Consider the following 26986-nt stretch of genomic DNA (forward strand, 5'->3'; position numbering starts at 1 on the left):
CAGGGGCCTCTGGCCCCCACAGGCGCCATGGGAACAAGTAGTCCCAGTCCCGCGATGGTTGAGCTGCGGAAGCGCTTGTGAACGGTCTTCTCGTTTTCATTCTACATGTCGCGAGAGCGGCGGGGCCGGAAGCTCCACGTCGGTCAGTTGAGCTCGGAGAGCGACGTCTGAGCTGCTGCTGAGTTGGAGGCTGCGGAGCCATGGTGAGTGCGGCCGCGGGGCCAGCTCGGCCGGGCCTTGTCTCCCTGGGGCTGGCGCCAGCTCGCCGGGGGGTGGGGGGCAGAGGGTGGCCGCCGGGCGCGGGGTGGGCCGGGACATACAGGTGATGGGGGTGTGCAGAGTTCCCGTCTCTTGGGGGCTGTAAAGGAACCAGACCCGCATCCCCAGGCGCTCCCCGCTCCTGCAGGTCAGCTCTGTCCCTGAGGCTGTGCGGACGGTGCGTGACAGGTATTAATCCCCCGTGAGATGCTGGGAGCGGATGTGCTGAGGGGACCGGGTCAGGGTGTCAGATCAGTGGTTCTCAGCCGGGGGTACGCGCACCCCTCGGGGTACACAGGTCTTCCAGGGAATACATCAACTCACCTACCTATTTGCCTGGTTTTACAATAGACTATATGAAAAGCACTAGCGAAATCAGTACAAATTAAAACTTCCTACAAATGATGGCTTGTTTATGCTGCTCTACATACTATATCAGTGTTTCTCAACTGGGGGGAGGGAAGGTTTGATTTATTTTATAATTATATGGTAAAAATGAGAAAGCAATTTCTCAGTAACAGTCTGGCTGTGACACTTGCTTACAAAATCAGACATAAAAAGTACAAATAGTTTTCCAGTGACGTGAAACTTGGGGTATGCAAGACCAGTCAGCCTCCTGAAAGGGGTACAGTAGTCAGACAGTTAAAGGTGCAGCTCATAGGTATTACAGAAACACTGTGGGTAAGGTAATAGCTATTATTGGACCAACTTCTGTTAGTGAGAGACACCAGCTTTTGAGGGCTGGTCTACACTACGGGGGAAAATCGATCTTAGATACGCAACTTCAGCTACGTAAATAACGTAGCTGAAGTAGAAGTATCTAAGATCGAATTACCATCCTCATGGCGTGGGATCGATGTCCGTGGCTCCCCCTGTCGATTCCGCAACTCCGTTCGGGTTGGTGGAGTTACGGAATCGATATAAGTGCGTTCGGGGATCGATACATCACCTCTAGAAGAGATGCGATATATCGATCCCCGAGCAATCGATTGCTACCTGCCGATACGGTGGGTAGTGAAGACATACCCTGAGCCACGCAGAGCTTCAGATCTGCTCTGTGTGACTTGAAAGCTTGTGTCTGTCACCAGCAGAAATAGGCGTTACTGAGTAGTAAATAAGGTCACCATTTTTAGAACTTCCACATTATGAAATGCCTCATTCTAAAAAAATTACCTTGGCATGAATTCAACCAGTGGAAATTTTAGGTAATTTGATTTTGTATTGCCAGAGTTATAGGTGAAGTCAAAATCAGGGTATAATGGAAGATTTAAAGTTCTTTTTTTACTTTCTAGTACTTCTTTTAAAACTATCATTGGCTTCTGTGTTTAATTTTTTTTTTTTTAAAGGAGTTGTCAGACTCCCTTCAATTCCTAATGGACAGGTGTCTCCATTACACATCACAGTCTGTGATAACTGACTTCCTCACTACATTCACAACAGAAGTACAAAGGAGAGAATGGACCTTGAAACTTGCCAACTCTTTTGCATTTGAGGTGGCTTTGTCTATTCCCTATCTGCTCAGTATAGGTTTATGGTCATACTGGGTAGGATGTTGTCTGGAAGCATGCACTGCCCTTCCTTTTCTTGAGCTTATTCTGTAGATTCATTTTCCAGTTGTGCAGATCAGGACCTCTTCACAAGCAATATATTCATGTGGATTAAAGAAATAATGCACAAGAACAATCCTCTACATCCTACTTGGACCTTGTCCTGCTCCAGAGAACTCAGTGGGAATGATGCCACTCAGAGCCAGTATTTGTTTATATTCCAAAGACACTCTTACAAGAACTAAGTAAACAAGTAGATAAGATAAGGAACGTGTGAGATATGTGCTGGCAAAACAGAACTGACTGGTTTTATTTTAGGTCTAACCTTCAGTTTTTTTCTTATTTACACTGCATATATGTTAAAACAGTTCCATGCCATTTTTAAGTTGAAGAATAACTTAGCATTCTTAATTTTTCTGATCTCTAGCCTCTCCGACTCGACATTAAGCGAAAACTAACAGCTCGATCTGACCGAGTAAAGAGTGTGGACTTGCACCCCACCGAACCATGGATGTTAGCTAGCCTGTACAATGGCAGTGTCTGTGTTTGGAATCATGAAACACAGGTAAACTTCTTCTACTGTATTCTATTTCTAATTAGAAATAGGAGTGTGTGCAGTGTAGCAATATGGTAATTCATTGATATGTGTATCCTGAAGATAGTAATATCGGAAGCACATTTTTCTGCAGCAAATATATGGAAAGAACTTTTAATAATAATAATCACTGTTTTTTTGTTTAAGAAGGCAAAACAAAAAACTATAATTTGCTGAATTACCAAGTGTCTTCAGGAAACTCATGGGGTTCATGACAGCACTTAGCTGTAAGCGGCATTAAAGATCAATGTACCGAAAAGTGGTGCATTTTTAAATTGTAGCCTCAGAGACAAATAAGTACCATGATATAAAGCAGATAGATAGGATGTTAACCCATCACTGAGCTTTCTGTTTATATGCTAAATGCCTTGAATATTGAGAGTAGTAGGGATGTGAAGCACAAAATTGATCTTGAACTTATTTTTTTCTGTTCAATCTCCCTGAATTTGAGGCTCATTTGTTTGCAATCTGTGTGATGCCTCAGCATATGTTGTTCAGGTGATACCACAAACATTAAGAAACAGTCTAAAGAAAGGCCTATGGAGATCACATAAATTCCAGAGTTTATTAACTATATACAATGTGATTTATTTTTTGCAAATTATTTTCATTTTAGTTTATTCCAGAAGGTATTAAATGTTTTAAGACTATGCAGAGCTGCACCAGAGTGTAAATACCTCCCCTTACCTGTTAAAAAGAAGTACTGATCCCTTTCTCTAGGAGCTCCTTGACCATTCTTAAACTTGCAACTATTCAAAAGTGGTTTGTTTTAAGAAATGCTGAACAGATTTAAAAACTGACACTTTCTCAGTAATATACCCCTATATTTCCAATTTTAGACTCTAGTGAAGACCTTTGAAGTATGTGACCTGCCAGTCAGAGCTGCAAAATTTGTGGCAAGAAAAAACTGGGTTGTGACCGGAGCTGTAAGTTGTCATTTTCTGTTTGTCTGTTTCATATAAATTCCCCCACTTTTCTCTTTACGTCGTTGCACCCTTACACGCCATCCAGAAGTGTGGTTCGATATTAACTTGTACACTGGAAGAAGATAACAGTTTATAGCTGTTCGTTTCCCCAAAACATTCTCCTAAAAGCCATTGAATAGAAAGTCTGAGCTTTAAAGTGCCATTCATTTTAAAAACAGAAAAATATAAATTGGTGGTTTACTTTATATTTAGGCCCAATCTATATTACCAACTCAGATAATTTCTGGCAATAGTTAAAAGATGTGGTATGCACAGTATGTTAACAATGTCACTGTAATTAGGCTAAAGGACTTGAACTATTGAAGATAATACAATTTTAAAAGTTTACCTGTTTTCTATGTTTTTCCTCAATTATTTTTAATACAGAATCTTCAGAGAAATTTTTGTTCACTTTTAGAACACTAATCCACTTTTATCCATTGAATGTACTTCTTTCCATACTAAAATGTGCTTAATAAATCCATTCTAGTCTTGCAGTTATGAAAAGTCAGCAAAGTGTAACAGTTGATGTCACAAAGTATATACCTTACAGGCTGTAAAATATGTGTGTGTGTTTATATATCTTGTATATAATTGTTTTGTTTTTTATATTTTCAACCCTAACATTGTATTACTAAAGAAGAAAGTCTGAATTAGTTTTGCATGCATATTTGTCAGCCTTTTTAATATTTACAGAAGCAGAGTTGCAGATAAGTACATTGACACATGCTTGTATCTCTATTTGTAACCACTGAAATAAACATTATTTCCATGTTACATTTTTAATCTGTCATTTAAATCATATTGCCCTCATATCCAATCACTGAAATGAAGTTATATTTTAATATGCATCCAGATATGCATACAATGTGTGTGTCTGAATTGGCAATTAAAGTTGAAAACATGCTGGGCATATACAATATCTATCTGTTACGATTTCTGAATAAGTCTTCAAAAGGGTCAAATGCCTTTGACCCCATTGAAAATTGTCCATGATGCATTTATATTTTTTAAATGAATGTATTAAATGGACAGTCAACTTGAAAATCACTTTTTTTTGCCTGAAAATTTTGTATCTACCATAGAAACAAGTAAAAGCTAAGATTTCCATAAAAGAAAATTTAGTAGAAAAATTTGTACTCTTACTTTGCTATCATATACTTTGAGTTTCTTGTCATTTTTTGTTGTCTTGTTCATTGTCTATGTTCTCTGTTCTGTGCATTGGCATAATAACACTTATACACATCTCTGGGGGGAAGCTCACATGCAAGCTTTTTTCTAGCTCTGAAAGATGTTGCCTGCTAGTGACAGAAGTTAGAAAGCTGATACTGAAGGGGTAACAAATAGGCATATATATGGAAGGAGAAGGGAGTAGGCCGAACCCAGCATATATTATGTTGCGTCCTTCAAAACATTTAGGATAAAGTTTTCAAAAGTACCTCGTCCCAGTGACTTTGTGAGACTTAGGACTTGTCTGCATAGAACAGCAATGTCACTACAAGGGTGTGATTTCTGAACTGCACCAATGTGTTGCACACTAACTGGCCCATGCAAACTTAGTTTTTGCCCACAAAATCTATGCAGACCAGTGCACTTTAGAAATCACACCCCTCTAGTGCTTGTTGTTTCTCCTTGTACACAAGCTGTTAAGACCCTAAGGGTATGTCTAAAGAGCTTGTGGCTGCGAGCCTTCCATCCTGGGTTGACAGATTCAGGTTTGCAAGGTTCGTGCTACTATGTCAAAAATTGCTGTGCACAGGTTTGGCTCAGGCTGGAACTCGGGCTTTGAAGTCTAGGGAGGAGAGTGGGTTTCAGAGCCTGTGCTGCAACCCAAGCTGCAACTTTGCAGTGCTGTCTACACAGATATTTTTAGTATGGAAGCATGAGCCAAGTCTGTTGACCTGGGATAGGAGGCTTTCTGCCCTGCCCTTTGCATCTAAACCTTTTGAAAATTTTATCCTAAATATCTTTATGCTCCCAAGTTAACATGATTTAAAAATTGATTAAAAACGTTAAGATTTCAGGACATCATATTTAAGAGCTTTAAAATGGTGGTTGTTGTTTTTTGGGGGGCGAGGAGGACTTTGTTTTGTTTTTTGTTTTGGGGCATTATTTCCTAAATAGTCAGTTAAAAAGAAATCCAAGTTGGCAGTGCCTTTTTCAGTTATCTTATATCATTGATATCAATGTAAATTTTCCCCATTGACTTTAATGGGAGCAGAACAAAACCCTTAATGCATGGAAAACACTTTTTCATGCTCACATAATGTGAAAATGTCTAAAGGAACTTTAGACTTTGCTTAAATTTAAAAAAAGTGACCTTTTGGGCTAAGACCATCTTTGAGAAACTTTGATCATAGATGAATTCTTCATAGTTATAAATGCCTTAAAAGAGGATCATGTAATGTAAATTTCTGAACCAAAACTGTGTCAGAATAATTACGCTAGCTGGCATTGTTTCCTTTCTTGAGACTTCTTTGATGCAGTTCTTAAAGAACTTTATGGATGAAGAATCTTTGAAAATGGAATATTAGCCTTTATTTAATGTGAAATACTTTCATAGAGAAGCTGATCTTAGTGTCTTTATTTTCTTATCTATAGGATGACATGCAAATTAGAGTTTTCAATTACAATACCTTGGAAAGAGTTCACCTGTTCGAAGCACACTCCGATTATATTCGTTGCATTGCTGTACATCCTACTCAGCCTTTCATTCTAACTAGCAGTGGTAAGAGATTTTCAGTATAATTTGATTTTTCTCTCACAACTCTATTCAGACTGTTGTCTTATAAACAATGAGAAACTACATGGCTTGTACTGTTTTTGCTGAAATAAGAATTCTTGAGCAAGTAGCCTACTTCTCATTTGCCATCTCAAATTATTTCTTTCCAAGCTAGTTTCATGTTTTTAATGGAATCTCAACTTTACTTAGGATTTGAAATGTAATAGGTTAAGCTCTTGTTAAAGAAGAACTGAAGGTCTAGTTGCTTAATATCTGCCAAACAATAAGTTCATTTACATGCTAATGATCTGCTGTTTGGCAGATTGACATGCCATACTTGGGTTTGACATATATCAAGATTAATGTCATTTTGCTGGTTAAAACTAGAAGCATTGTAGTGTTTTCATAGTAAGATTGCAACGTGAGTGATATTGGAGTTGTCCTATTGTTTTACACTTTAAACATAACGTCCTTTCATCAGACAGAATTGTTGGCTTCATGCTGTGCTCACAACATTCAATTTAGATTCCCTAGTAAGCAAATGTAACTGTTATCTTGATCCTTTAGTATTGATGTGTAGTCCTTAGAAGTGTCTGAGATTAATTAGTGCTCTGACTGAGCCTGATACTCATCATCATCTTTAAAGGGGGAAGAAAGTAGGCACTGGCCTGTCAGATTTTCTTTTGGAAGTTAAAGGGAAGAGCTAGTTTTCAAGATGCCTAGAAGCAAAAAGAAGAAATGCTGCGTGCATTTCAGAGCCAGAGTTTAAGAGAATAAACCGAGGTATAGTATCTCCTGAAAACAAAAGAAACAGTATAGCTGAACTGACTATATTGCAAGAACAGTGAGAAGAATAGCTGGATTACACTCTAGATCAGTGGTTCCCAAACGGGCCGATCTGTTTACCTGCTGTGTCCGCAGGTTCGGCCGATCACTGCTCCAGGCCAGTGGGGGCTGCAGGAAGGGCAGCTAGCACGTCCCTTGGCCCATGCCGCTTCCAGCAGCTCCCATTGGCCTGGAGCAGCGAACTGTGGCCAGTGGGAGCTGCTATTAGCTGAACCTGCGGACGTGGCAGGTAAACAAACCAGCCCAGCCCACCAGGGGCTTTCCCTGCACAAGCGGTAGAACAAGTTTGGGAGCCACTAGATGGAATGGAGGCTTTATGCAGAGTCAAGGATCTGCGTGTAAGCAGTTTTTGCTTAATTCAGTATGTCTTAGTGTGTGCCGAATTAGGCTGTTCATCCCTTTTGTACCTTTTTGTTTTCAAGGTAGTACATAACCAATAAAGCAAGAGACTAAATCATGTAGAAAACAGCAGAAAACAGTGAGAAACAAAATAGGCAATCTAAGAGCTTGTCTGCATGAACAGTTAGTCTGCAGCAAGCTGGGGTGTGAATCTGCTCCATACTAGCCTGCCATGCACTAACTGTCCATGTGGGGACTAGATCAAAGCACAGCAAGGAATTGTTAGTGTGCTTAAGCAGGGTTGACATGGACAGTTAGTTTGTTGCAGACTAGTGAGGGGTAGATTCACACCCCAGCTTGCTGCAGACTAGCTGGTCACGTAAACAAGCCCTAAATCCTTATGCTAACAACTGAAGAAATTCTCTTCAGGATTCCAGTGTTTGCTTTGATGCTTATCTTTGAAACTTGACCCTTTCCGCAACTACTCATTTTTCAGAGTTCCAGACTAGGTGCCTCCAAGATGTTTGTAGGTCACTGGAGCTGTACAGGAGCTATGGGCTATGTTGCTCACAAATTCCCTTTAGATTTCATTTTCAAAACATAAAGCAAACTGTTGAAAAACAATGATTGGCAGTCCTGGGGGAAGTCTTGGTTATGACAGCTGATAATGTACACCCTCCTAATTGAAGAGTGTGTATGTTGAGGTTTTAATAACATTCCTTTCTCCTAAATAATAACTAGTCCCTGAAGTTAGAGGTGTTAACAAAAATACCAGTGTTTGAAACAGTAATTTAAAATCACTTTCCTCTCAATTGCTCAGCTTTCACTCTGACTTTTGTGATGTCTCCCTAAATTGCCACAGTGTTTTTTTGTTTTTTGGTGGGTTTTTTTGGGTGGAGGGAGAGGGGTTAAAGTTTCTTCACACCACTGCTACCTTTTTTAGAAGAAATCTTTCAGACTTTCATTAAAAAAGGAGAACGGTACAATTCTCCAGCACCAATGTCCTCTTTAAGAGAACACTGAATGGCTCTGAAGTAGGAACCAAATGTTTAGCTGTGCTAAGCAGCCTAGACTATTACTAGGTTCTTACCTCTGGCAAGCTAGATAGTCCTCTGCATTAAACTGAAGCCTGGGTATGTCTGTCTTTGGGGCATGGGTGGGGTGGGGGGAACTAAAACCAACCCTTGCATTCCCTATAGCCATCCCCCTGCCTCTCAGGGTAAAGTCTTCTGAGTATAGTCCATTTTGGTAGTAGTAACACTTCCCTTTAGGATGGACAGGCCTTGAAAATTGGGTTACTGAGGATTTTGTTTTAAAAAGATAGTTTTAAATATTCATATACCTAACTTGAATTTTTTTTCCAGATGACATGCTTATTAAACTCTGGGACTGGGATAAAAAATGGTCTTGTTCTCAGGTGTTTGAAGGACACACTCATTATGTTATGCAGATTGTCATAAACCCAAAGGATAATAACCAGTTTGCCAGTGCCTCTTTGGATAGGACGATTAAGGTACAATAAATATACCTTTTAAAAACTTTAATAAATAATTACCAGACAGAATAAATACAGCCGTACAGACAACAGAAAATTTTAAATTCATAAAACAAATATATGTGCAGTAATACTGTATACTATATACAAGGACATATCTAAATTGGAATGACATAAGTCAAGTTATAGTTTGTTGAACAATCATCAGAGCCTGCATAAACACTTTATATATCTGTGAAATCTCAAGATTAGTTATTGTATTTGATCTTTGAAATGTGAATCACTGGCAGAAATGTATGGACTCTTGTGATTCCATTTGGATTATCAATAAGAGTTGGGGGGTGAAACTTTACTGTCAGAATCGTCCACTTTCAGAGTCTGTTTTAGGGAAATGAAAGATAGCAGAGTGTCTGTACTGAGAGTCTCACTTCCCTTTCCTGCAGTACTGGGTTCATGGGGCCATCCGGGCACTGAGATTTCCCCATGTTCACTTGGAGCCTTCGTTATGTATTAGGACTGTAGAAAGGGCCACCTATGCTTCAAGATTCCTTCAGCTGTTACGATTAATGGGTATGTGTGAATGGGATTTGGTATGGTAGCGAGGAGGCAAAGTTTTCACCTAGGGACACAATGTACCTGAAACCTGATCCATTTAACAAACCGTCATTTAGTATTTTAGATTTGTGACTCTAAAATCCACACTAACAACTAAAGGATATATGTATAATTCTGACTTGAACTTCAGATTTCTGAAACAATAGTAAGCTTAGGACATACAAGGTGATATGGTGTGTGTAAATATATGTACATACATGCAGAGGGATTTAACGTGTAAGAGAGACCATTGAAGGACAAAGCTATTTTATTGCTTTGAAATATTGGCCCAAAGTGTAATTAGATTTTTTTTTCACTGCATTTAAGAAATCAGGATGCTGTGGTACAGACTTCTTAGTTGTATCTTTCCTATCTCTAGAATTTTAGGAATGCACTATTCAGAGTTCATTCTGTCTGGTTGTGCTGGCCCATGAGGGCAAGATGAGTACTTAGGTATGGTGATCTTTTTCTTTGCAAGGTGTGGCAGCTTGGTTCTTCTTCACCCAACTTCACTTTGGAAGGCCATGAAAAGGGAGTGAACTGCATCGATTATTATAGTGGCGGAGACAAGCCTTACCTCATTTCAGGAGCAGATGATCGCCTTGTCAAGATTTGGGATTACCAGGTACAATGTGTTCACCTCTTCGTGAATACTTTAGTAGATTAATTTAGTTGGGCACCATCAGCAGCAAAGGCATGGAAATTGAGGGAAAGGGATGGAGGAGAAAAATATTCTGGAGTTTTCATATCTTGGAATAGAAAATAGAGAGATTCTGTGCTGTATTTTTCTGGAAAAACTGAATTAAAAGTAGTATGCTTAAAAATTATGAGTAACATTCTGCTTTACCAGCTGTGAAATATGGAAATCACCTTAAATCTGAATGTTAAAAGTTAACTTTGCTTTGAATAATATTGGAGTTATTTTCTTGTAGAGTAATGCATCCCATTTTTTTAAATTTTGTGACCAGTCACCTTGCAATTGATTGGGTACCCACATGCTCGCCCTCTCCCCTTACTGCAGGGGTTGGCAAACTTTTTGGTCTGAGGGCCACGTCTGGGTATGGAAATTGTATGGCGGGCCATGAATGCTCACAAAATTGAGGGTTGGGGTGCAGGAAGGGGTCGGGGCTCTGCCTGGGGGGTACAGGCTTTGGGGTGGGGCTCAAGATGAGGGGTTTGGTTGCAGGAGGGTGCTCTGGGCTGGGACCAAGGAGTTTGGAGGGGGTCGGGGTGCAAGATCCAGGTGGTGCTTACCTCAGGCACCTCCCAGGAGCAGCAGCATGTCCCCCCTCTGGCTCCTACGCTGAGGCGTGGCCAAGCAGCTCTGCACGCTGCCCCATTCACAGGCGCTGCCCCTGCAACTCCCATTGGCTGTGATTCCCGGCCAGTTGGTGCTGTGGGGCCAAGAGCAGCATGTGTAGCCCCTTGGCTGTCTCTATGTGTAGAAGCCGAAGTGGGGACATGCCACTGCTTCTGGGAACCATGCAGAGCAGGGTAAGCCCCTGACCCTGCTCCAAGGCTGGAGTCCCAGAGCAGGGCAAGCCCTAGACCCCACTCCTTGGTGGGAGGTCGAGGGCCAGATTAAAATGTCTGGAGAGCTGGATGCAGCCCCCGGGATGTAGTTTACCCATCCCTGCTTTACTGTATGTCCAGAAAATAATTGTCTCCTTTTGTATCCACTTGTTCTCTCCAATCATTTTGTCTGTTTTCTTCTTCCTCCTTGTTGCATTCCATCTTTTTGTTCTTACTTATGTTCCTTGTCCCATCCATCTGTGATTTCCATCCCCCCACTAGCTAGGTATGTGTTGCTTGGGTATTGATGGGGAAGTTATCCATTCATAAGTCTGTGCCCTGAGCTGAATGCTATAGGAGTAGAGAAGAAAAGGTTGGGCCTGTGGGACAAAGATAGCACTAGGCTTGGTTTTCCCTTCTGATTCTATGCAGATCTTTGTTTGTCTTTCAAGAATTGAAGCAAAAAGTACAGGCACTAACGAGTCTTCTATTAATATATTGAGGCATCTTGCTCTCAACGAAGTGTTTTGTAGATAGGGACCCAGTTAGCTTAGGAAACGGAGAAGCAGCTACACTAATGGAAACAAATTCATTTTTGGTGGTTGGGGTTTTGTCTTAAGACAGACTCTAGAATGTGCTGTTCTTTGAACAAACTGAAGCAGAAGTAAAGATTACAGAAATAAGACTAAAGACATGCTTACATAATTCTTATATTAAATTTATTTGAAGATAGTGATCTGAGAAAATTGCAGTGTTAATGTTTTGGTTTCTTGATCTTCTCTTCTTACAGAATAAAACCTGTGTGCAAACACTGGAGGGACATGCTCAAAATGTATCCTGTGTCAGCTTCCACCCTGAGCTGCCAATCATAATCACAGGCTCAGAAGATGGTAACTTTACGTTTTCTGAGACTTAATATACATGAACAGTAGGGTGGGTTACATACCCTTTTGTAGACTTGGAAGGATTAGTTTCCTTGTTTTTCTTTTTTATTTATATGGCTATAGAACTGGTTACTATTGGTTTTAATTCCCTTTGCAAGGTCCAGCTTTGCTTGGCTTTTGGCAGTTCACTTTATCCGTACACTTTCTGACCTTCAAGAGCTGGCTTTCCTTGATCCATCCCATGTAGGCTTTTTGCTTTCTCTTAATCACTGGTTTGAGATGCTTGCTCATCCAGGTTGGTCTGCAGCCCTTCCCTATGAATTTTCCCCCTTGCTTGGGATACAGGCTTCAGATCGTTTCTGCAGCTTTGACTTAAAATAATTCCAATTTTCCTCCACATTCATATCCTTGAGTACTTCTTTTAGAAACCCCAGATAAAGGTGAATCTAACCCATGGGGGGGGGGTGGAAGGACATGGCTAGCAGGAAGGCAAGAACTGCAGGAGTACTGCTGCTGAGATGCCTAGGGCATCTGCAAGCAATGAGGCCCCAGTCAGTTAAACTCCATCTCACTGTCTCTGCACAGCCATGTGAGAGCTGCCAGCCAGCTTGGAGCTCCTAATTTCTCCTCCCTGTGATCCCTCAAGCTCCACCAAGAGATTCTTCTGTGCTGATTTCCCTCCTTTGGCCTCTGTGACACTTGTGGGAGATACCAAATATCCCCCACAAGCATCAGTGAGACTGCTGAAATTGAAAGATTAAGGTTCTATTTCACTAAAGTTTAAATTACAAGTGTTAGTTTCATATGTGGTCTTTGGATTCTTGTTGTTAAATGCCATAATGTTTAATAGCCCTAGTACTGAGAGAGAAGACTGAAATTGCATACATCTTTTTCTACAGGAACTGTCCGCATTTGGCATTCGAGCACGTACCGTTTGGAAAGTACACTCAACTATGGCATGGAGAGGGTGTGGTGCGTGGCCAGTCTGAGAGGATCCAATAATGTGGCTTTGGGTTATGATGAGGGCAGCATTATTGTTAAGGTATCTTAATATTAAATTGGAAAGCATACATGAAAACGGTGGCCCATTGCCACAAACTTCTGTTACTAAGCTATTCTTTAATACTGAGACAGCCTGTGAAGTGATTAAAAAAAACGGGCACTTCAATTTATTGGCATATTCCAAAAGAGCCATAAGTATTTAAAGTGAATGAAATTAAATTTGAACAACTTAATGGGCTGAAGATGCTTAGTTTTTACTATCTTTATATGCTGTTCTTATTAGCTTGGCCGTGAAGAACCTGCCATGTCTATGGATTCAAATGGAAAAATTATTTGGGCTAAACACTCAGAGGTGCAACAGGCTAACTTGAAAGCTATGGGAGATGCTGAAATTAAAGATGGAGAAAGATTGCCACTGGCTGTAAAGGATATGGGGAGCTGCGAAATCTATCCTCAGACCATTCAGCACAACCCTAATGGACGGTAATAGGTTGTTTTTTGTTTTGTGTTGTTTTTGCATTGCAAAACAGAATTCTTGACATTTTAAAATTTACAAATATGCCATACAAGAAAAATATACTTTCAGATGACTGATCTACTTCTAGTGACCCCCATTAGTCTCTGCACACAATTTCCACCCCAACATATTCTTTTTCTCAATCTTTAGGTTTGTAGTAGTATGTGGGGATGGTGAATACATCATTTACACAGCTATGGCTCTGAGGAACAAGAGTTTTGGTTCTGCACAGGAATTCGTATGGGCACATGATTCTTCAGAGTAAGTGTGGTTTTTATGTTGCGTTGTATTAAACAAATGTATTTCTGCTAATTTCCAGACTACCCAAACTGTAAACTGGTCTGAAAGTTATCAGATGGATTGAGTAATGAGCATTCTATAGCTTGGATTACATGAAACTTTTATATATTGAATGCACTTTTAATTTTGAAGAAATATTAAATATAGTAGCCTACATGTCTAGTAGTTAATAGCAATTCTTTATGGCTGTACAATATAACATTTTGCTATCTTGTCTGGATAATTGTTTTGTAATGGTGCATTTTTCTGTGTATTTAGGTATGCAATCAGGGAGAGCAACAGCGTTGTAAAGATATTTAAGAACTTCAAAGAGAAGAAGTCCTTTAAACCTGATTTTGGTGCAGAGGGTGGGTTTTATTTGTATTTCCTAAATCTGCTAGATTACAGATCTTAACTCTTTTGCTGGAAAAAATATTTGCTAGTGAAATACTAATTCCACATTTGCTATTCTTTGCAGGTATTTATGGAGGTTTCTTACTGGGTGTCAGATCTGTTAATGGCTTGGCATTTTATGACTGGGATAACACAGAATTGATACGCAGAATCGAAATTCAGCCCAAACATGTGAGTTTTGTCAGGTGTGTGTGTGTGTGTGTGTGTGTGTGTGTGTGTGTGTGTGTGTGTGTGTGTGTGTAAATGTAAAACTTGTCATATCAGGGATGCATTTAGAATATACTACAGGCTTTTCTGAATTTGTTAATCTCATGAAGCTGTTAAAGATAAAAAATTAATTTTTTTATGTTTTTTTTGTAGTAGAAGGACTCTTACCTAGACACTGTCTTCTAAACCCCTACACTGGATGTGCAAATGAACAAATATTTTGATAAAACATGTGTGTCCTCCTTTCTTAGCACAGCACCTTAAAATGTAAATGCTATTTTTTGTTTTTATTTATTTAGATTTTCTGGTCTGACTCAGGTGAGCTGGTCTGTATTGCCACAGAGGAATCATTCTTCATTCTGAAATATTTGTCTGAAAAAGTTGCAGCGGCGCAAGAAACTCATGAGGGAGTCACTGAAGATGGTATTGAAGATGCCTTTGAGGTAACTACTGTTAAAAGTGGGAATGCAGTTAGGGCAGTGTACTTTGGATCAAGCCTTGAGTGCAGTAATAGCTGACTTTTAGTCTGTAAAAGGTTAGCATATCACGTAGAATAATTATTACTATAGCCTTACTATAAACGTGCCCTAACATCTGTTGGAAATTCTATTTTGAGGTGTTGGCAGGTAACGGAGAAAAATTTGTTTCTGGTTGAAACTTGGTATAAAAGATCTTGGCCTTTATAATAAATGTAAAGATGTCTTTTAAAAAAAAAAATTGTTACCATTTTTCCACTTTAACTCCTACAGCATTGTGTTCTAATACAGGGGTTCTCAACCTTTTTCTTTCTGAGCCCCCTCGCCCCCCCAACACGCTAAAAAAATTCCACAGCCCACCTGTGCCACAACTATTCTTCTGCATATCCAATAGATTAAAAGCCAAGGCCAGCGTTAGGTAGTAACAAGCAGGGCAATTGCCCAGGGCCCCACACCACAGAGGACCCTAGGAAGCTAAGTTGTTCTGGCTTTGACTTTTAGGCCTTGGCAGGGCTCGGGCTTTGGCTTTGGCTTTGGCTTTGGCTTTTTGCCCTGGGCCCCAGCAAGTCTAACACCAGCCCTGCTCTTGAGTTTATTTTGGTGGATCCCCTGAAACCTGCTCATGGGCCCTGGACCCCTGGTTGAGAACCACTGTTCTAATAAACTGTATATACTCGTTCATAAGTAGAATATTATTAGTAAAAAAGTGACGCATCAGAGAGTAGGAGTCCTCTTATAAAGAGGTCTACACCAAAATTTGATGATTTTTAAACTCTCTGGAATCATTGAATATCTAATACATTGTCGTTTTGTTTTCCTGGAGCGTCTGCAGGCCTGGAGCCCCTCATCTCCCTGTAGCCACGGTTCACTGTTCACTTCTCGCAGTTTTCATTGGCTGGGAAGAGTGAACTGCAGCCACAGGCAGCTGAGGGGCTCCAGGCCTGCAGATGCTCCAGGTAAACAAAACATCCTGCCAGTGGCTTACCCTGACAGGTTGGGAGCCAAAGTTTGCTGACCCATTTATTCATGTCAATACTGCAGCCTTTTAAAGTTGTAAAGGCTTTGTTTAGTGGACTAGAGTGGCTTGAAATGGACCTCACAAGTCCTTGAGCCAATATGAAAATATAACGTGCAGAATTGATGGAATCTCTAATAAAATTGAAATAGTCTGTTATCCCTACAGACATGCCAATCTACAGGGCTGCTTTGAAATAAACAAAGAACAGTAATAATTTGACAGTGATAAAGCAGGTAACATTCCTATATAAAGTCCTACAAAATCTCTAACTACAATAATGATCTATTTTCATACTAGTATTTAAGATGAATGGTGAAATCAAAAGAAAAAGGTCTTATCATGCAGCGTTCAACCTTAAAGTTGTTGAATATGCAGAAGCAAACAATAATTGTGCTGCTGCTCATGAATTCTGTATCAGTGAGAAGCAAGTAAGAGAATGGTGGGGGGAGAAAAAACACTAAAAGATGTGCCAAGAAGCAAGAAAAAATGTCCAACGAGGTGTGCTTCATTTCCTGAGCTAGAGAAAGATCTCAATAATTGAGTTGTTGAATGTCGACAAATGGGTATAGAACTGGAATTCGTCTGTGTGCTCTGCAAATGTCGAAAGACGACAAATACACGTCAGTAAAGCTGTCAGCGTTTGTCGCATCAGCAGGTTGATGTACTTGCTTCACAAACTGTCATGGTCTCTGTCTTAGTCAGCGAACAAAGATAGCGCAAAAGCTGCCTAGAGATCTGACAGAAAAAAATTGAATCTTTCCAAAGGTTTATTATAAAATATTGAAAGGAATATGCATTTGAACTGTCACAAATAGGAAATGTGGATGAAACACCAATGACATTCGATCTCCTGAGCAACAGAACGGTAACTAGTTGGTGAAAAAACAGTTTTAATTAAAACTACTGGCCATGAAAAAACTCCCTTCTGTTGTGGTGGTGATTTTTTAAAAGAAAAACCTTGCTTAAAAACATGAAATTTCCTGCTGGTGTCATTGTACGTGCACATGAAAAGGGATGGATGGATGAAAGTGGGACTATTGAATGGCTGGAAAAAGTGTGGAATAAGAGACCAGGAGCACTTTTCAAGAAACCTGCTATGCTCGTTTGGGACATGTTCAGGGCACACAAGATGGATGAGGTGAAAAATGTGGCCAAAAATATGAAAACTACTTTGGCTGTAATACCTAGAGGCTTAACTTCAGTTCTACAACCACTTGATGTCTGCCTGAACAAACCCTTTAAAGACAGGCTACGTAAAATGTGGTCTGAATGGATGTGCTCAGGCATGGCGAAGTTGACAAAAGGCAGGAATCTTATGAAGCCCGAAATCAATCTGCTCGCCCAGTGGATCAAGGATGTGTGGGTGTCCGTTCCCTCGGAAATGGTAGAAAAATCATTTAGGAAATGCTGTCTCAGCAATGCATTCGACGGGTCAGAAGATGATGCCATATTTGATAATGACACAACAGAGGTTGCTGATGAGAAGAAATCTAACTCTGAAGATGATGCTCCCAACATCTACGATGACAATGCAGGTGCACCTGTGACTGAAGCAGAGTTTAATGAACTGTTTGGTGAATCAGAGACTGATTCAGACTTTGAAGGATTTTAAGACTTTTTAAAGTCTCATATTGTTCTAAGTGACTTGTTTTTAAATATCCATTTACTGATTTTAAATATTTACTGTAATTTTGAAGGTGAGTACATATTTGTTTAGTTATTATAACAGATTTTTAATTAGATTACATGAAAATAATTCTAGCAAAACTTTTGAGTGTTTCTTGTGATGCCAGCTTTTAAAATATAGCAGAGGTCGGCAAACTTTGGCTCCCGACCCGTCAGAGTAAGCCGCTGGCGGGTCGGGACGTCCCGCAGCTCCCATTGGCTGGGAACGGCAAACCACAGACACTAAGAGCTGAGGGGGTCCATGCCTGCAGATGCTCCAAGTAAACAAAGTGTCCCGACCCGCCAGCAGCTTACCCTGATGGGCCAGGAGCCAAAGTTTTCCAACCCCTGAAATATAGGGTCGGCTTATGAAAGGGTCATACAATTTTTGCTATTTTTACCTAACTATCTTGGGGGGTCAGCTTATAAATGAACAGGCTAATGAATGAGTATATACGGTAACTAAAATTATTATTTTCAGACATAAAACTGGGTGAAATAGTAGTGCAAGTTCTCCTTCAATTTTCAAATGTTGAAATTTAATTAAAGTTCAAGACTTGGTTAGTGGGTATGTGCTGAATAATGTTCTTAACAAGCACTTAAGAAGAAAATGCTGTGCCCTTGTCTAACAAGTAAATCAGACAGCAGTATTAACAAGGATTTTTTTTTTCCACCTATTGCTGTACATAGTCCAGGTCAAAAATGGAATAATTTAATCCAGATTTTAATAATCCTCCGTGAAAGCTTTTTACTGAATATATTTGTAAATGTTAAAACAAATGTGCATGTTTCCAGTTTGTATCTAGAATTCCATCTTTAACTTGCCCTGTTGTGGAGGATGAAGTGTTTAAACTCACCTGGGAGCGGGGGGAGCTTTTCATGGCTGTCCCAGTCCTAATGTTTATATGTAGCTGGTGTGTTTTAGTTTTTTTAATCACCAAAATCGCTTTATTTTTATTTTTTTGTGGCAGGTTCTTGGTGAGATTCAGGAGATTGTAAAAACAGGGTTATGGGTTGGCGACTGTTTTATTTACACCAGTTCTGTGAACAGACTGAACTACTATGTTGGAGGAGAAATTGTCACTATTGCCCATTTGGATAGGTGAGATCTATTTATATTCTTCTGTCAATATATTTTGTAATGCTTTTTAAAACATGTTATGAAACAGTTCAACTTGTCACTAAGTTGTTTGACTTCTTAGCATGCACTACTTTTTTCTAACCACATTAGTTTAATGTATATTGAGTAACATTGCTGCAATATTGCACAGAATAATAAAAATTGTCTAATAGTACGTCTTTCATTAGTAAAACTGCAGTAAGTTTTAGAATAGTAAGTACTGTCTTGCTATCATAAAATCCGCTGAATCTTCTGTTGAAAATTGTTTTTGTTATAGGACGATGTATCTATTAGGGTATATCCCCAAGGACAACAGGCTTTATCTGGGTGATAAAGAGCTAAACATCGTCAGTTACTCCTTGTTGGTCTCTGTGCTCGAGTACCAGACAGCAGTAATGAGGAGAGACTTTGGTATGGCTGACAAAGTTCTTCCTACAATTCCAAAGGAACAGAGGACCAGAGTTGCACATTTTCTTGAAAAACAGGCAAGAGAACTGTTTCTGCAACTGTAAACAGTGTAAATATAAATTGTAATTCCAATTTAACCTTTCAGTTTACTCAGTAGGGAATTCTCACATTACTGCATGCATAAACCAAACACTTATTAAAAAAAATTGTTACTAAATATTGTACATTAGTAATTAAGAATAAAGCAGTCATTTCTGTTCTTTAGACAACAGTCAATTTGGCTTGGGAAAAGGGAGATGATTTGGTGTTCAGAATGAAATTTCAGAGATTGCTGATGAACTTGATAGACTGCAATTTGACTCTTGAAAAATCTTTTTAGGGCTTCAAACAAGAAGCCCTTGCAGTATCCACAGATCCTGAACATCGCTTTGAGCTTGCTCTTCAGCTTGGAGAATTAAAGATTGCATACCAGCTTGCAGTGGAAGCAGAGGTAAACATAAGATTAATTTTAACAGGAAGTCAAGTTCATACTGCAAAACCTGCACATCTTGGGATAAATTTAACAGAGGACTAGGCCTCATGTAAAGGGGAGGGATCAGGATCTGGGGATGGAGATCAGATCCTTGAGCCTGCACTGTCTTCCCCCCCTTCTCCCCACCCTCCAGTGACCAGAGGAAACTTTTCTGGAGGTGCTCTATAGGGATTTGAGCTCTGTGGGTTGGGAGGGAGGATGTTCTGTTTGCTGTCCCTCTGGAAACCTACCTAAATTTCCTGAGAATACATATTTGGTCAGGATCACAACTACCTTCCAATTTTGTGTGCTCTTACTGGAGCTACAGTGAAGACTAGAAGGAAGGGAAACGCAGCCAGGAATTGGTGCATAGAAGCAGGACTTCTGAATGGATGGGTACTGACTCCAAAGACTTGCCAATTGCAGGTGCTGAACACCAAGACTCCACTTCTAGTGCTCAGTATAGATGATCTGGCCCATAACTAACTTTGAGGATAGTCTCGTTAATTGCCCGCTTCACGTGATCTCCTACAGTATGTGTGAACTACTTACGCTTAGCAGTCTGCACCAATTTTGATTGATCTTTGACGTGCTGGTTATCTTTCCAAGACCTGAAGAGGAGCTTTGTGTAAGCTTAAAATTTTTTTCCCTTCCACCAACAGACGTTCATAGAGTATCAGGGATGGAAGGGACCTCAGGAGGTCATCTAGTCCAACCCCCTGCTCAAAGCAGGACCAATCCCCAGGCAGATTTATGCCCCCTCAAGGATTGAGCTCAAAACCCTGGGTTTAGCAGGTCAATGCTCAAACCACTGAGCTATCCCTCCCCCCGCCATTGTTGATCCAATAGAAGATGATTTATCACCTCCCTTGTCATTTGTGTTATTTTGTAAGAGGAACAAAGTGTCCATCTTGAAGTTAAGGATGGACACATAATAATTAAGTTACAATATGCTTTTTTATTATTACAAATATTTTGAAAGTCTTAGTTTTTAAAACAAAAAATTACTAAACACCAGGTTTGGCAATACTCTAATGTGCCTTCTTCATCTTGCTTTCCTCCCCTTACTAAAGGGAAGATCCTACTAGTTGCCACATGAAAGTCACTGAAACTGTGTGTGTATAAAATAGTCTGTGTGGTGCTACAACTGTGTTAATCTATAGCCGTTATATTGGCATCTTGGTCGGATATTTGAACTCCAACATCCTGAGTGCAGGGAAAAATACATATAAGTAAGCTACAATTATGTTATGGAGGTCATGGAATCTGTGACTGCCAGAGATCTCCATGACATTTTCTGCTTCGGCTGTGGGGCTGGAGCTGTCAACCAGTGGGGGCCCCAGAGCTCTCAGCTGCCACGGGCAGCTGGGGAACTCTCTGCAGCTGGGAGCCTCCTGCCCCATAGTTCCCAGCTGCCACAGCGGCAGGGGCCCCTCTCCCCAGCCACTGCAAGCCACAGCAGTGGTGGGTGTTGGACCCTTCCACTCCCTATTTTGTCACTTTTATTTTTAGTAAAAGTCATAGACAGGTTACAGGTTTCTGTGAATTTTTTTTGTATTGCCTGTGACTTGACAGTGACTTATATGTAAGGCTAAGATTTTGTTACGGTTATTTTTTAATAAAGTTGGGACAGGAGACCTGAACTTGACTGAACTTATACTCCTGCTAATCTGCAGTTTTCGAAGAAGTCTTTCTTTTAAAAAAGAAAACCATAATGTGAAAAATGTGGTGGTCTTTAATTTAAAACACTTAAATATGGAAAATCTCTTACAGTCAGAACAGAAGTGGAAGCAACTTGCTGAGCTTGCCATCAGTAAATGCCAGTTCGGCTTAGCCCAGGAGTGTCTGCACCATGCACAGGACTATGGAGGTTTATTGCTATTGGCCACTGCTTCAGGAAATGCTAACATGGTGAACAAGCTGGCAGAGGGAGCAGAAAAAGATGGCAAGAACAATGTAGCTTTTATGAGCTACTTTTTGCAGGGAAAGTAAGTAGCAAACCGAGGCTTGAATTGTGTTCATGTTCACTATTTTTATAATACTCAGACTGAAGTGGACCACACCTCAAATTCCTAATCAGATGGCTGCCATAGGTATGCTACAATTGCTTATGTGGAAATAGAATATTTTCCTGTTGTTTAGCTATCCCTTATGAAATGGAAGAGAGCCGGCATCATGTGACTAACAGACTGTTCTAATTGGGAGTTGTTGCTATAATGTAATGTAACTGGACATGCTTATTAGTGCTCACTAGCCTGGGTACAATGGAGGATGTGTCGCTTCCATTTTAGGGAGAAGTTTGATAACTGACACCCCCCCACACTTTTTTTTTTTAAAGCAAAAGATAAATTTGTTGTGGTCATACAGGGATGGAAGCCTTGATATAAACTATTTACTCAAAAATTTAAGATGGTGAAAGGGGGAAGGGCATCATCTCAATCAAGAATGCCAAGAGACTGGTGGCTCTACACAGTTTGCTGTGCTCTGGAGCTTTCAAATGCTTTATTTTAAACAAAATCAAAAGCGCTCAGTTTTTAATGTGACAAGCTTGATATTTTGAAATTTCTTTTATTAGAAGAAAAATCTTTGACATTTCATTACAATTCTCCTGTCTGCTAAAACTTAGTCTTACAAAGAGCTGTTTTGTTTTGGTAAAATTATGAAGACATTTGACATTTTTGGCCTTGTCAGAACACCTCACTCAAATTCCTGTACCTCCAGAACAAGATTATAAATCTTAATTTATGGTGCAGAGATGTTAGATCACGCAGATTCCTCTTCAATGAGAAAAGGAAAGATGTTTCTCATTGCAGCCAATGGCAAAACCGCTGTTGACTTCAAGTAGAACTGGGCTTTGTCTTCTGTATCAGCCGAAATAATATTAAAGACACTCTAATCTGTAAAGTTCCAATGGGTCATAAAGCATGTATATAAATTTTTTGGTTAGTGGACTGGTACCTTATTTTTGTTCTATCAACTCAGTATTACTTGAATATAAGGTTTACCTAGTATTTTTCTTAGTCATATTTGAGAGAGACTAAAAACACAAATTAGATCAATGCCAAATTAATCCCTGGCAGAACTCTTGGTTATAATGTTATACTAGGATTGTACTTGACCATAAAACTTTCTCAAAATGAAATTCAGGATTAAAGTTCCATGCTACATTTTGCTTACTCTGGAGTGCCTAACAGTTACTGCAAGTGGCCTTTCAGAAAGACTGATGATCCTACATCTCTTACAATAAAATGTGGTACTTCAGGTTTGAGCAGAAAGACTTAACATTTTGTTTTCATTACTTCAGCAACTTTATCATAAAGTATAAATTAAATGCAATACTTGCTTTTCTGTATTTTAACAGAAAAAAATAGTATTACTGTATTGACAACTTCAATATTTAACCTTCCAGAGTTGACTGTTGTTTGGAACTCTTGATTAAAACTGGACGTTTGCCAGAAGCTGCCTTCTTAGCACGTACATATTTGCCAAGCCAAGTTTCAAGGTAACTTTTTAATGTATTTAAAGTAGAAATACGTTCCTTTAAAAACTTTTTGCTTACAACATATCTGTTCGTTTAACAGGGTTGTAAAAATGTGGCGAGAGAATCTCTCTAAAGTCAATCAGAAAGCTGCAGAGTCCCTAGCTGATCCCACAGAGTATGAAAACCTCTTCCCTGGATTAAAAGAAGCTTTTGTTGTTGAAGACTACGTAAAGGAAACTCATACTGACTTGCGGCCAGCTAAGCAATACCCACTTGTCACTGTAAGTAATATATTTTGTTTTCATTAATATAAATGATGATTCCATACATGGAGCTTTGATATTTTAATTTTTTACTGCAAGAACTTTCATGTAAGAGTATTTTTCTCTCTACTGTTTTGTTAGCCAAATGAAGAAAGAAATTTACTGGAAGAAGCACAAGGTTTCAAACCTTCAGGAGTAGTAGTATCCCAGGTCAGTGATAAAACTGTATAATAAAGTTCCAGGATGAAGAGGATCTGGTATTATGCAATATAGCAGCTGCTCTGGGGACACTACACCCACCTTTAATGGACAAATTATTGCTCTAGTTTGCTTTTGTTACTACTTCGGGTCACATTTCTCTTGCCTCATCAAAATATACTTTCACAAGTTTTATTGACCTCTTGAGCTATTACTGACAGATAGTTCCACTAGCATAAGTTGTGGTACTTCAACTGGGGCACTAGAAATAAGAACATGACATCAAAAACAAACTAAGTTTGGTATTGTGAGCTAAATAACGGTTCTTTGATTTCTGAAAGATTGTGAGAAATTCTTAGTGGTACATCTTGTATGGTTGCTACATCTGAGGAATAGCTTGTTGCTCTGATTACAAGTGCAAATATCTAATAAATTTCAGCAGGATGAATCACTCAGAGCTAGGTCTTCCTTTGTGGTACTGTTTCCAACAGCCTGAAACTTAAGTAGTCTAAAGTGATAACACATTTTTAAATCATGACTAGATAACTTAACCTCTTTAATAGCCAGTGTACTACTATAAAATAGCACAAATTGCCAGACAGGGAAATCAGTTTCCATTTCTCCTGCAGTAATTGGAAGGCCTGCCTTTTTAAGCAGGTACTACCTTTTGAGAGCTTTAAACCAAACAACCAACTGTCCCTGAACTCTTAATGAGAGAGAAAATGCTGACCTAGTCCTGCTTCGTGTTTCTCAGACTTATGCCATTAAATATTCCCCCTTCTAAGCATCCTGTAGAAGGCCCAGGGAGTAAATTGAACCTTCTCCTATAGGCACATTCTTCATCTTTAAGCCCCTTCATTTTACTTTAAAAATCACCAGTTTTACAAAGTGTTTTTCTGATTTTAACCCTACTTTTATATCATTCTAAGACATAAAACCTCATTTTATTAGGAAAATACAATACATTGCACAATATATGTATGATAATACATTAATCTGTGTATATGCAAAGCTGCCTGTTGAAGAAAGGTTGTGTTAGTCTAGAAGATACACATAATAAACAAACTGGCACAACCGCATGTGCATCTGAATGTACTGATGAAGCTCATGCCCACCATTTCAAGTGGTTAGCTAATAGTTTAAAGATAACCCATTTTAGTGTCAAATAACTCCATCTACAACAGTAAACTGTTTAATCCCAAAATCAAACTTTTTATTTGAATAGATGTATTGTTTTAGAGGTGGCATTGTTTTGATTTCTATTTCAGTTTTGCAGCAAACCACATTGAATTCTGTTCAGAGCATTAATCTACTGAATACTTTTTTTCATTCTGCTGTCCACCAAAATAAACTGATATTTACCTAGAAAAATTAATAGACTTTTACACTGATTTTTCAGCTGTTTTTGTTGTAGTAAACACTGAAAATCCCAGGAAAAATAAAAACCAAAACCAAAGGGTCCTATTTATCTTTTACCATAGTAAACCCTAAATAAACCTCACTTGGAAAATATAAATCAAGAACAAAATTCCAAAGTGAACTGAAACTTCTTAAATTGAAAATATGAGAAGCTTCCATGCTGCTGTTGTGTAAAAAGTTGCATTATTTTGTGGTCTCAGTTGTGACTTCCACTGTAACAAGAGAAACCTAAAATCAAATGTCAGCAACTGGAAAGTGCTGTTCAAAAGCTACTTAGGGAAACCTTTGAGACTTTAAGTGGAAAAAAACAAACCTTTGTGAGAAGGCATGATTTGCTAGCATCTTTAATTCGGACTTTTAGGCAGAGCTTTAAATAAAAATATAAAGACTTGTGAATATGAAATCTCATTTTCATCTCATAAGGAATCTGAAGAGGAAGAATTAGTTCCATCTCCTAAACCAGTAGTGGCTCCTCCAGTTCCAGGAAACTCTGATCCTCTTCCAATGACAAAAGATGAAAAGGTATACTTCAGTTTCAAAAGTATAGCTCTGAGATGGGAAGCAAAGCTAATCTGAAACGTACAAGTTTTGATATTTGATGATCTCCCAGGGAAAAGGTGATACATAGATTAGCATATCTGGACTACTGTACCGTAAAGTTTCACTTTATTTTGTGAGGATACTAAATTATCACTAATCAGTGTTGAAGTTTGCAAAATGCCCAGCTAGGAAAGGGTGTGTGCGCTCGCTCAATCAAAAGTAGGTCCCATGTAGTCGAACAGCTGCACATGCAGTAGAAGAGTATGTTTAACAGAAGGTATCTACTCCAAGTAGCAATGCAGTTTCTGTTTGTAGTTTTAAATTGCAGCAGTATTTGTGGCTAGGTCTAAAGAGCTGCATCAAAGTTTGTTTGCAAACATCACCCACTAAAGGATTTACAACATATATAACTAATAACATTTCTTTCTTCCTGGCACCTAACCATAAATGCCTTCCTTCTCTCAGGCACTACTAGACTTGGATGATGATTTGGATAACTTGGATCTGGAGGATATTGATACTACAGATATCAATCTGGATGAAGAGATCTTGGATGACTGAACTTGATTTTTATTTGTGACCAAATCCTTTAATTCATAATTGTTACACAGAGGAATTACATTTATATGGACTACAACGATTGGAAACTAGCTTGAGTTTTATACTGAAGCTGGACAACACTGGTATAGTATGCCTATCAGCTGCACAATAGAGAATTTTCAGATTGCAACATTTTGAAATTCATTTAGTGTAGCAACTAAGCAGTTCTCCCTAAGCTCTGTCACATTATCAAGAGAAACTCAAAATAAAGTGTTTTAAAGAGACACTTAAGAATTCCACTTGTATTCTTGCTTACCCCTTCTAGGGAAGAATGCTTATAGGGAACATTATATTAAGGTAATAAAGCAACCATGACCTACAATCTGAGTGGAATAAAAGGCAAGAAAGCCAGGATACCATTTCCTTATAGTGCAGTTTAGCCTACATCTATGTGTGCAACATGCTACTTTTTCAGGGGAGCTGAGCATCTATAACTACAGCATTTAGAACTGGTTTATCTTCAGGTGGGCACCTACAGTGTTAGACAGCAGTAGCATACTTTTTCTAAAGTGACAGGTATCTGGTAAATTGGATCACTTACCCCAGCTGCCCTAAGTGACTTATTACTCTAACCGCTGCTGGGCAACTGCCTATGAAGGTTTAGCTGAATAAACTTTTTTGTTAACTTATATCAGAGGTCACATGTAGCTTCACTACATTAAGGCATAGATATAAGGGGCTGACACCTAATTCAAGTCAGTTTATCTACTGCCTCACTCTTTAAACCAGGGGTTGGCAACCTTTCAGAAGTGGTGTGTTGAGTCTTCATTTATTCACTCAGATTTAAGGTTTCATTAACATTTTTAAGTCTCTTTCTATAAGTCTATAATGTATGACTAAACTATTGTTGTCTGTAAAGTAAATAAGGTTTTTAAAATGCTTAAGAAGCTTCATTTAAAATTAAATTAAAATGCAAGTGAGTGCCACTGAAAATCAGCTCTTGTGCCACAGGTTGCCTACCCCTGCTTTAAACTAAACTGTGCAAATAATCAAAACTGCTGTACTAATGCTCATCTTGCCTTGAAATAAATTAACTTGAACACAAGTTTAACACAAAGTTGCATGCAGAAGTGTCCCTTTTCAACTATATCAAGGTTTTGCGTAGTAGTCA

General features: G+C 39.2%; 1 protein-coding gene across 2 annotated transcripts; it reads left to right on the forward strand.

The window, feature by feature from the left end:
* COPB2 (coatomer protein complex subunit beta 2) lies at window positions 1-26101 on the forward strand. Of its 2 annotated transcripts, XM_030576669.1 has the most exons (22): window positions 2-203; window positions 2233-2370; window positions 3240-3326; window positions 5967-6093; window positions 8637-8785; window positions 9840-9986; window positions 11664-11763; window positions 12657-12799; window positions 13043-13242; window positions 13427-13537; window positions 13835-13923; window positions 14034-14140; window positions 14476-14619; window positions 18307-18437; window positions 18733-18940; window positions 19243-19353; window positions 21148-21362; window positions 22784-22876; window positions 22956-23136; window positions 23260-23328; window positions 25159-25257; window positions 25741-26101. In XM_030576669.1, the coding sequence occupies exons 1-22, from the start codon at window positions 201-203 to the stop codon at window positions 25834-25836; spliced, it is 2748 nt and encodes a 915-aa protein (XP_030432529.1). In that variant the 5' UTR covers window positions 2-200; the 3' UTR covers window positions 25837-26101. The 2 variants fall into 2 exon arrangements, with proteins under 2 accessions (XP_030432530.1, XP_030432529.1); XM_030576670.1 differs by lacking the exon at window positions 25159-25257 and having other exon boundaries at window positions 1-203.
* Window positions 26102-26986: the final 885 nt, after the last annotated feature.

This window comes from Gopherus evgoodei, chromosome 9 (genome assembly GCF_007399415.2).
Source record: "Gopherus evgoodei ecotype Sinaloan lineage chromosome 9, rGopEvg1_v1.p, whole genome shotgun sequence".
NCBI classification, from domain to species: domain Eukaryota; kingdom Metazoa; phylum Chordata; order Testudines; family Testudinidae; genus Gopherus; species Gopherus evgoodei.

Bases quoted from the DNA above. Each gene is read 5' to 3' on its own strand.
- COPB2 (XM_030576669.1), top strand. The intron at 8,786-9,839 runs GTACAATAAATA...TTTCTTTGCAAG, and splicing joins CTTTGGATAGGACGATTAAG to GTGTGGCAGCTTGGTTCTTC. The intron at 14,141-14,475 runs GTGAGTTTTGTC...TTATTTATTTAG, and splicing joins TCGAAATTCAGCCCAAACAT to ATTTTCTGGTCTGACTCAGG.